The 12,110-nt window shown below is 32.9% G+C and overlaps 1 protein-coding gene across 2 annotated transcripts in view; it reads right to left on the bottom strand.

Annotated features, from left to right (window-relative positions):
- Positions 1–12,110, bottom strand: part of FBXO8 (F-box protein 8) — a 47,544-nt gene that overhangs the window by 16,243 nt on the left and 19,191 nt on the right. For both annotated transcript variants that reach the window (XM_004040644.4, XM_055385866.2), the window contains exons 2-3: positions 9,990–10,326; positions 6,912–7,038 (exon numbers count right to left, since the gene is read on the bottom strand). In XM_004040644.4, the coding sequence (XP_004040692.1) occupies positions 6,912–7,038; positions 9,990–10,318 (456 nt within the window). In that variant the 5' untranslated portion in view covers positions 10,319–10,326. The remainder of the gene's footprint in view (positions 1–6,911; positions 7,039–9,989; positions 10,327–12,110) is intronic.

The raw sequence follows: 12,110 nt of genomic DNA on the forward strand, positions 1-12,110 counted from the left end.
GGCAGGTGGGTCACTTGAAGCAAACCTGTCTCTACTAAAAAAAATATTAGCCGGGTGTGGTGGCATGCACCTGTAATCCCAGCTACTCCAGAGGCTGAGGCACAAGAATTACCTGAGCCCGGGAGGCGGAGATTGCAGTGAGCCAAGATTGCACCACTGCACTCCAGCCTGGGCAACAGAGTGAGCCTCTGTCTCAAGAAAAATAAAAAATCTAAAAAATCTTTCTCTATACACATATTTTCCAACCTCACGAGTCAAGAGATAGATTACACGGATGCCATAAAAGCATTCTTCAAGGTGAATGGAGCTTGGAATAAAGAATCCATATTCAACTCTGGACGCTAGGAATGAGCCAGCCACACAACTGGTTGAGGTGCTTTCCCTAGTGAGGAGTCTAAATGGTGAGTTATAAGCCTTGTCCATGTAGGCCCAGTGTGATTTTTAAAAAATTACTTTTATCATAGGATATAGTACCATTAGAAGGAACCCCAAGACATCTCTTGAGTTCCACCTATATCCTTTTCTTTTGCCACACTGTGTAGTACTATTTCCCTCTGGTTATCAGGCTTAACCACTTCAATCACAGCATAACCACCTCCCCTCCTATCCCCTCTTCCTCCCTTTTAAAATTTTGATATGTTTGCTTAGTAGCAGGAAGACCTAAACTGGCAAGAAGGTAGGGTCAGCTACCAACCAAATTGTTGTGCCACAGGTGCCAATGTTCCTCCTTTGGATACTAAGGCCTCTAACCCAGCAGAGACCAGAAATAAGGAAGGCTGAATCACATGTTTTAAGTGCATCACTAGTTAAAATGGCGTTACAGATGCTTGCATGCCTTAACAAAGGCCATTTCCCTGTTTTTCATTTCTTCTAGCATCCTAGCTTCAGTTGTTGAATCATAAGTCTAAGCCAATCATGTAATCTTTCTATTCTATTCTCTAGTGCTCTAGGGGTGCTCGTGTGATTCAATTATGTTCTATAAGAAATGAGTAGAAGTACACCAAAGGCTTCTCAAAAAGATTTTTCTCCCTAATAAGTATAAGGAATATGAGGAGAAAGCTTCTCTTTCTGCCTCTCTTTCTTTGTACTGGGGACACTATTATGGGGGAAGTGATATTTTGAGTTGTGGTAGCATCTTGCTATCAAGAGAGGGTGAAAGTCAACACACTCAGGTCCATCAAGAGATCATCATCCTCACTAAAGTAACTGGGATACCTGCACCCAGGACTCTTTTGAAGTAAACAAATGTAAAGGGTTTAAGTCACAGTTTAGGTTCTCTGTTCCTTGCAGCCAAAAACATCTTAGCTGATACATACAGGGAGAAGTGGGTACTGCAAGAAGCCAGTCATAAAATGTGGAACATGCTGAGTCGAGCAGCATAATGAAGGGTGCTGAGAACTCAATTCTTCCTAGCTAGATCTTAGTTTATATCACAGCCAAGAATTAGAATTTCGAGTTTATCTTTCTCTTTCTTTATGCTATCTGGCATTGTTTGAAGTATGTGTGTCTTACTGTCAACTTGGTTCACATTCTACTACCTATAAGTTTATTCCTGAGAGATTCACTTTCAGTAGAAAGATAAAGCCAAATTTCTAGACGTATAGAACTAAGGATAAAACCTCAAAAGGTAGTATATTTTCCAAAGTAAAAAGTATCTTAGTGGCCTGTCAGCCTTCATTAGGAATACTTCTGTGTTGCAGGAGGTACTAAGATTTAAAAGAGTTAGTACAGAGAATGCGATACCAAGTAAATAATGATGAATGGTCTATTAGTTACAAATTATTTGACACAGATACATTTATCAATATGTACAGGCAGTTATTTGAATTCAATATTGCTTTCAGGTTTATTGCCTTACCCTTATTGTCCAAAGTAACACGTCCCTTTCCAAATCAGATGGTAATCAAAATATAAAATGGAAAAATCTCTCAGTCTGTCAAGACTCAATTCAACTCTCAGGGTTTGTTAATGTTTGTTTGTTTTGTAGTAAGTACTATCAGACCAAACGAAAGAAAACAATTACAGATCCACAGACTTTGATAAGAGAGAAGATTACATCAGATAACTGCAAGTGAACAACAGGGTATTTCAACCATTCTAAAATATTTATTTATACACAGTAGGATTACAGATAATCTATACTAGGTTATCTCAAAATGTATTCCCTGGAATGTTTTTACCTTCCTCCTCCCAAAAAAGAACACCATGTCAAACAAAATTGATATATATTGCATATAACATCCCCCTTGTTAGATAGTCACGATGTACATCAAAGTATTAACGGCTTTGAAAAGTTAGGCTGTAAATAAGCCAACTAATCATAATCTATCATGTTCAAATTAGACTTAAGAATTCCTTTTTAACTGTGTATTCGCAAGGAATGCACTTGGGAAATGTTTATCGGTACATTCTAATAACGCCCATGAGGGTTTTCATTCCCTAGGAATAGAAGTTAATTTTTCATCACTGTTGCTACGCTATGAAGTAATGGTAATGACGATTTTGTTGTTGAATACTGGAGCAAAAAGTCATTAACATGTATCTGAGATACTATTTTTAAGAACTGAATATAAATTCCTGAAATGCTTTCTATAATGGAGAACTACAAATTTCCTGTTTATACTTTAGCTAGTCCAATAACAAAAATAACATGTTATCTTGAAAATAAGTTGCATATTCATTTCTACCTCAAACATGTGGATAGGTCAAATTTAAAATATTTTTATAATAGATTATTTAGTAAAATGTATAAAATTATACACATGTGGATATTTCTGCATAAATACCAGAAAAATGTGCTTACATAGTCATTAAAAAAAAAACTTGTTATCTGACACCAATGAGGATATTTAAAACAAAAACTGTTTAAAAACACAATTACACAAAAATAAGCCTATATTAAAGTTAAACCATGTTCACTACCAATTTTTCAGATCCTAAATTTAAAAATAACTACGTCAAGAAAGTGTTTTAATATACATTGGAGCACAAGTAATATAGTTTACTGGTTGTTAAATAAAATTACTTCATTATACTACTGCTAGTGGAATAAAATTGACACACACAACTTGTACATGCAGGGAAAATACAACTTAATGTAAATAGATGGTTTTCAGCACATTCCTTTACTAGAATGTGGCCACCTGCCACAAAGTACACAAGCTCATGCACAAGATCAAGACGTTACATACAGCTGAGATCACAATGTCATGCATAGTACAACAGCGTGCCAGATTATCGTACCACAAACTGTGCAGATGTTCTCCCCCACCCCATGAGCCACTGCCAGCAGCTGCTGTGGAGCTTGGTTACCCATATCCGTGACATGAACGGTGTCCTTTGGAGAATCTTGTTCCCTGTGGCTGTAAGTATTCTTATTTTTATAATATTTTAATGATGTTTGCTATCAAAATGTTAAGTACAATACTGGAAATTATGAAAAAGTAGACTTTTTACAATACTAAGCAATTATATACATCTTATCTCAGGTACTTGCAAAAAGCATCACATATTTAAACATATCATCAAAACTAATTTACTGCTCAGAGTTAAATGAACCCAAAATAATATATCTGATGACAGTGCTCCAGTGAGTGGTGAAAAAGAAAACAAAATACAGTCTCCAAAAAGTACTGCCTAATTTTGAGCACTCAAAAAACTTGGCAAGAGTCATTCTAAAGTCTGGCTAAAGTATGACTCATACAGATAAGTGCTATATAAGAACATTTATTAGGATGGATCTTTCACTTACATGATTTCACTTTTGAATACTTGACTTGGTAAACAATTAGCCAAGTTAACATTATTTATGTTAGTCAATGAAAGAAAGTACAGAATGTAGTCACTGAACTACTTCCCCTCATTTCTCTGACCTTATTAAGTGTATTGCAATGTCCTTTTTTTCCTATATATTTCCTAAGTGCATTCTGGTAAAGATAGCATTTTCTTTTGCTATTAGGTAACATCTGCTAAATCACATGTTCATAAAAGCATAGAATCAGAATTTTGGAACCTCAAGACACATTGAGTGGCTCAGCTCTATGCCTCTTGGGAGTACTACATGGCCCTTTTAGAATGATAAATTCAGTGCTTCTGGAATGTTCCAGAGTATCTTTAAATCAGGCCAGGGAGTAAAAAAAAAAAAAGAAAACACAGCCAACTCTCAATAACAATGGAAGGTAGGATAGATAAGTAAAATCTGAAGATCTAAAAATCTTATTTTAATTAATAACTTAAATCCCCTCCCTCAACAAACATTTGACTTATAATTTTAAAAAATTATGTCAGATATAAAAACAACTTGAATTTGAGCTCTTTTCTCTGCCCCCTCTCCAAACACCCTAGAGGAGGTACTAACAAGAACTGTATAGTTTGATATTGGTAGCTGCAAAGATGAAAACCTATTTATATGTCTAGCTTTTCCAAATTAGATATTTAAACCTATACATATAATATTCTAGTATATGAGGACCCATGTGTATGTTCATCTTTGTGTAAAAATGATTGCTTTATAATTTGTTTAAAAATTGGCATTCCTTTAGCAAGGAAAGACTACTTACCATAATCAATATCAGCAATTACATCCAACTTTTCTGACTCTGTAACAATCTACAACTTAGTACTTACCAGGTTACATTTCTCTTATAATGTAACATTTGAAAGTGATATGAATTGAAGATGACAGTTTTACTCAACATCAGAATAATTCATGACAGGAGCCAGCATGCCTTGATTAAATGGGCATAATAAGACTGGGGCTTAAAACAGCTGCCTCTCCTGATTCTTATGTACTGTACAGTACAGCACTGTACCATTGTGCCTCAGTTTTACTCCAGCAATCATCATTCAATTACCTCAACAGACTGATGCAAAATATATATCTTTATTGTGACTATTATTAAGATCATTGAGACAGGGTCTCACTCTCACAGCTTATTGCACTCTTGACCTCTGGGGCTACATATCTTTATTATGATTATGATTATTATCATTGAGACAGAATCTCACTCTCACAACTTACTGCGCCCTTGACCTCTGGGGCTCAAGTGATCCTCCTACCTCAGCCTCCGGAGTAGCTGGGACCACAAGAATGCACCACAATGCCTAGCTAATTTTTTTTAAATTTTTTGTGGAGACAGGACCTCCCTATGTTGTCCAGGCTGGTCTCAAACTCTTGGGCTCAAGTGGTCCACCTGCCTCAGACTCCTGGAGTGCTGGGATTACAGACGTGAGCCACTACGCCTGGCCTGAAAAATATATATTTTATTATAAAGTTCATCATATGAACTGTTTTAATTAGCAACAAATAATGTTTAAGTCTAAATAAAGAATTAAGAATAGTAAAGTCTCTATAACTGTGCCATCATTTGAATATGTAAGTGCAGCAGAATCTCTTGTAAGAGCAGGTATGCCACAGTGCAGGATAAAAAAAGTGACGTTCTTATGTTGCCATATGTTTACATGGATGGTAACTGGGATTTGACCAAAAACAAGGTGAAAACAAGTATATTTTATAATAAAAGGCATGAGAAAAAATGTGCAATAAAGGCACAATAACAACATTTAAATTTGTGATAGTTTATCCATTTATTTGCCTTTCTGAAGAATGATCATTTGATTCTAAAAAGCAATATTATATTGGTAAATGTGTAATTTGAACTTCTTATAAATCATTCTAATTTCATTAAGGTTATCAGTTTGCTATTCATTGACAGTAATACCTCTTTAAATAGTGATGAAAGAAAAGAAATATCTGAATTTAAATATTATACCTGGCTTTACAATATATATACTTTGTTATATTTCTGGAGATATGACTTAACTGGTAAGAAGTGTATCAGTAAACCTTTGCAATGGCATTTTATTTTATTTTAAATTTATGTACCATAAAAATTTAACAAAAAATAAACCATATATAAGTAAAAATCAATTGATTAGAAAAAGATATTATTGGTATTTTTATATGCATACGTATAAAATTGGTATTTTTGTTTAAGACTCAAAAATTTTACATAGGAGAAACATTTCCCTAATTATAACAAAGTTAAGATAACTTTAGAAAATACTTGGCTGTATGATTTGAACTGTCATTAATACCTCGACAACAAATGAAAAAAAAGTTGGTTTTGAAAATTAGGTAAATTAAAATAATGCTGCAGTTTAAATTTTCCCACAAAAAATAATGCACCCAAAAGTAGTAGTTCTGAGTGCTGTATAATTTTCACTTAGATTTCTAAGAATAAATCTGTAAGTATTTAAACATTTCTGAAAATCTGAACTTTTCCATGACATAGTAAAATAAGAATAGAGAAAAAAAAAATCAGTGAAAAAGTTGTTTTCACATTTTGATCATGCTTACATGTTAAGAAAGAATTAAATAATTAATACAAAATTCTTCAATTTTATAACAATCTATAAATAGTTCCTATGTCAACATGGAATTATATTGTTAAAGGCATTATTTGAAGACAACGTTTTGATTTGTCAGAAAATAGAACAATGTCCTCAATGATTATCTTTGATAAAAGTAACATCACTACTAAGGAAAAACAATAAACAGAAAAAAACTGCTGCAGATAAAATCTGATGAACACATTCTGTGTTCTTATTATCAAATTTTTGTGCTCTCTACTTATAATGTACTAATATTGTAATCAGGTCAGTAGAGGACTGAATATATATCATGGATGCTGCTACATAAAGTGAACAGGTAGAAAGGTTAGAACGTGACATGGTAAGGCGAAGAAAAATGACTATGTCACATAGCAATAGTTTAAAATATCGGTTTTCTCAGTGATTAAAAAAGCATGTTCAATGACTTTCTGTTTTCCCTGCTAGTTTATGGTATTGGAAAGCTGCAGCAAGACAGTAATAAAGGTCACTGGATACAAATATTCAAGTTCTTCACTAACCTCATCTGGGTTGGCATTAAAGGTGAGGCTGCCTTCATCCAGCTGCATATACAATTTTCTAAAAGAAAATCCTAAAGGTGGGTTCTTATTGTATATGGAACAGTGACCCCAAGTGGATTTGCACAACCTGTAAAATCAGAGAAAATGAGACAAGAAAACATTACTACGTTTAATTTCCTAAGTTAAATATGCATATACATGCAAAAATAGTAACATGAAATGATATGATTGAATTTTATAATTCTAAAGTTTAAAATTTTTAAGTTTGTACTTGTTTTCTATTTGTTTACTAGAGTATGACAGATGCTTTAAATTTAGCAATTTTGACAACATCTAATAAATGTGAGTTATAAAGATTAATAATATTCATGAGTACTATCTGAAGTTAAACATAAACTATTCATAATAATAGTAATAATAGCTAACATTTACTGAATACTTACTAGATGTCAGACCCTATTTCAAGTATTTTAATTGGATTAGCCTGCCTAATCTTCACAACAATCCTATGACGTTGGTGATACAGATAAGAAACACAGACAAAACAGCTGCCCAAGATCATATGGCTAATATGTACAGATGCAGGATTTCAACCCAATGAGTAATCCACAGCTTGCAATTATTAACCAAGAATCTAAATAGGGTTTATTAACTAACTTATGTGCTCTATTGTGAAATAAAACTAAATGGGAGGAAAAGAATGCTGGGCAGGGAAACAACTTTTGTTTTTCAAATAATACACGTTACAACAGACAAATTAAATATAGAAATTGTTTGTAATGCCACAACTTGAATACATTCATCAAGCTGTGATGTTTAACATAGCTGTTTTTAAGATACTGCTTCAAAAACACTAGTTCTTTACTATCAGAGTGATACATGATTGTTTAGAAATTCTATAAAATGGAAAATACTAACAGTTCATATCTCAAAACACACTGCAGATTGGGATAGTTTCTAACTCTTCACAGAGGCAATAGCTACTGGTTATTTGAAAGTTAATGTTTTATCTTATTATAATGCCTGGAAATTCTGGATATCTACCAAAAAGCCTTGAATATAAATGCATTATTCTAGAGAAACAGAGAATACTGAAATTATATTCTGATACAATTGTGATGAGTCTTTGTCTCAAAATTATCTGATTTGCTGTGTATTCAAAAACACCTGCTACTTGTTTTGACAAATGAAACTGTTTACTTTCTTATATTCATTATTAATTTCTGCCTTAGATTTCCTTCTTTTAATAAACACACAAAGTGCAGAGCAACAAGAAAAAGTTACTGTCTGAGCATATAACATCAAAAATTGTGAGGACAAGGGGGTAAAATATCTAATTTAACATGAGACTACCCTCTTAGTAGTTGATTTATACTGCTGCATTATTTTTACCCACGAAATGAAATCACTGACTCAAAACTAAGTATAAAAAATTATTTAGAATATTATCAATATTTTTTCAGTCTTATTAATCTAGTCCCAATAAAACTCAAAACTAGAGTTTTATTACTAAGCTTTGTGAAAACCAGAGAACTTCCCAACATCAATGAGTATTCAATACATCCAAAGTTGAAATTAAAACTAAGCCAGCCTTTAATTTCAAATAGAAGCAATTTATTATTAAGGAAAAAATCCAAGTATTATAAAAATAGGCATAATTATGGCAAATATTTCTTTCACAAATGAAAAATTCAGATTTAAACCCCAAATGAAGAATACATTCTGGTTGACTTCAGGTAAGGCTAGAAATTAAACTTTTAAAAAAAGTTCAAACAAATAAACAGAAATTAAGTTAGTAAGGAATACTAAAATGTGGAAAAGAGATTAGAAAGAATGAGCCAGTTTAAAAGTACTTTCATTTCCTCTTCTATTCACATGATTAAAAAATTAATAACATTTATTTTAAAGACTCCTCATTAATAGAATTTCCTCTCACATAGTACTTTCACTATGTCAAACAAATGAGTAAAAGAATAACAAGATATGATATTGATGATTTTTATCTATTTAGAGGTTGAGAAATGACCTATATAACTTGTACTAGAACTGTGTGACATCAGAAAGCCTAACTTAGGAATGTCATTACTGAAAATATATTTTGACTAAAGTTTGTAATTTATTAAGTCTCTCAATTAGATTTCTAGTTTGAAATTATATGAAATCTTAAAAAGATATTTGTTTCTAGTTATAGTCTATATTTTTATAAAGACCTATTTCAAGATAATAAGACAAATAAACTTTGGTAAAGGATGCTAGAAGGTCTGAGATCCAGTGATTCCATGTTTGGTAATATTTTTAGGCCAAAAAATCATGTACCTATACTTTTTGTTAAAGTATATGATGGTATTTAAGGAGTAACTTAGTTTCAATAAAACAGATTCTATTCCAGCAAATGTTCTTAGATTTGTGGTTTTAATTCAAACTAGTACAATGTGGAAATTTACGTAATCTACTTTAAGTTCAGCAAGTAAATAAAAACAACTATTTGTCCCCTTGCTTTCTAACATTTGCCTACTTCATTGAAATGCTGGTTAGAAAAAAAAAAGTAGATAAAATTTTCACCAGTTAAATTTTATTCTAACAAGCACCTTTGAAGAAATATAGAATTGAGTAAAAATGTAAGGCTCTATATGAAGAAAATTAAAAACAGTAACATTTGAGGACTATTCATTGATTTAGAAGTCTGCCTATTCTTCGGATGGCAGGTATCCTATGGGAAGCACAAACTACACAGCATGTGAACACTCCAACTTTTAAATTAGAAATTCTCACTCCACAACTTTGCAGTATTTTTAGAATAAAGTGAGAGTTTCTGATTCACAATCAACTGACAGAGCCTGATTGGTAACCTCTCTTCTAACTGTAAAGTTATTATTCTATTTTCTATTGTCCTCCTTTTCACAAGATCAAATTTGACTGTGATGCTAACTGTATATTTTTCCAGGTTTTAATAAAGAGCATCTCAAAGTACAAGCCCAAGTTTAAAGAAAATATTTTGTAATATACATTATAAAAAGAACATTTAAGCATGATTATGTTTAGAGATACCTGAATTCAACATTGGTGGGTTTAACTTACCCTTGCCAGAGAAGTTCATCATTCGCAAGGTCCTGCCAAACACATGAAGCCAAGCAAAGGTCAGTTGCATTCAGGTAGGACAAGATGGTAAAGCTTAGCTCAGGAGGCAACATTTCCAAATTAATGAATCCTTCCTGTTCTTTCGATTTCCTTGCCTTCAAAAGATGATATATGTCAATGCCTCCTTGGACTTGTTTACGATGATTGGTGTTAGAAATGTTGCTTGCAGCCATTCTCCTGCTCTGCTCTCTGGTGAGGTAGCCTTGCTCACTGTAGCCTTCTTGTTGTAGCTGCTGGTTTCTGACCACTCTCCACAACCCTTGACCCATCTGCAAGCCTGGGAAAAAGCCAGAATGTAATAAGGGTGACATTTAAAAAGTAACCCATTTTTCCCAGTGGTATAACAAATCTGACATGAAGCATTCATTTATCAGAATTAAAACTTCTCATTAAAACCTACTAAAACCAGAAGTATATTACTAAGAATAGCTGGAAAATTATAAGCGCAAATTTTGATAGACAAAGTTTCAGAATTACTTGGTTCGATCATCACCTTTATCCCAGTTTGCTAACTACTTTTAAAGTCCATATGTGACATAATCATTATTCACGTGGTAAGATTTAAAAGTTACTGATGTCCTTAATACTCTTACAAATTATAATTATGTGGACTTATGGGCCAGTATTAAATACAGCTCTGATCAGAGCACAGACTTTAGTTAAAAGGCCTCCAGACCCTGCTTTTTATCACAATTCAGTCTAAGCTAAGCTAGCTCCTTTTAACCGAACTCCCAGATGCGTAACAGCTGGGAAACAGGCTTTTAGTTTAATTCTTGCCAGTCTACACTTACATTGTAGACTGTAATAAAATGTAACATAGGCCCTGAAGTCTAATTCAGAAACCCTATAAATTAGACACCTAGAACTCCATGATAAATAGCTCGGTAACAGTAGACTATTTAGTTTTGTTGTTGCCTTAAATTAAAAATTGTAATTTAGAGAAATTTTCTAATTCTTCTCCACAAATCCCTATGGATTCTTCAGAAGTACCTGGAAAAAGACACCAGAAGAAGGTGTGCTCTAGTCTCCCCACTACCATCTGACCTCCCACCAGAGCATTCTACATTTGTCTGTCACATATATTGACTTCCTCATGTACAAATGTATTAGAAAATTCCTACATCTAGATTTGGTATTGCCTTTCAATAGCTTTTCTGGAGCAAATAAAGTCATTCAGAACAACTAAATCGGAGTTCTTAATGAATACAAATAATTACTTTCATGATCTATTTTTCAAACAAAATACTTTTATCAACTCGAGTTGACTACTAATACCTGTGTGTTTCAAAAACTTGGAAAAAATACTGACTTTCCCATAAAATCATTAAAATAGTCAAATAATTTTTATAGCATGACCTGAACTTAAAATATAATGTGGCTTTAATTAACTGTTTACAATAAGTACTAACAAAAACAAAAGCAAAAACCCCAAAAGACAAAAAAACAAACCAACAACAGTGACTAGATATCTTTCAATTAGAAATAATTTGAAAATTGAGTGGAACTTCAAAGAATGTCAAAGATTGTTGTTGATTAAAACAGAAAAAATAGTGGGCAGACTAGAGCACGCCTTCTTCTGGTGTCTTTTCCTAGGTACTCCTGAAGAATCCATAGGGATTTTATTTTAGTATTTAAAAAGGTATGATCCACGCATTTATTTACTAAACCATTGGCTATTATTTGGGTAATGGCCACTAAATTCGGTCATTTGTTGATTAAAACAGAAAAAATAGTCCAGGATAATTTTTAACTCTTCCCCCACCTTATATTGCACTGCTTGGAATCCCAGCAGCTTAAGCTATACAGGTATGGTGGGGAGGTACAAAGAGAAGAAACATATTAATAATTTTAAAATGTAGGCACATTTGTTTTTGAAAAGAAAGCACAAAAGATAACCCTTCTCTCTCTACTACACACGACACCATGGTATTTTTTCCTAAATCAGTGGTTAAGCTATACAAATAAAATTCTTTAAAAAAAAACAGAATATCAGGAAAATAAAAAGACAAGCCACGGACCATGAGAAAATCTTTGCAAAACACATATATGATAAAAAGACTG

The sequence above is a fragment of the Gorilla gorilla genome, chromosome 3 (genome assembly GCF_029281585.2).
Source record: "Gorilla gorilla gorilla isolate KB3781 chromosome 3, NHGRI_mGorGor1-v2.1_pri, whole genome shotgun sequence".
Taxonomy (NCBI): domain Eukaryota; kingdom Metazoa; phylum Chordata; class Mammalia; order Primates; family Hominidae; genus Gorilla; species Gorilla gorilla.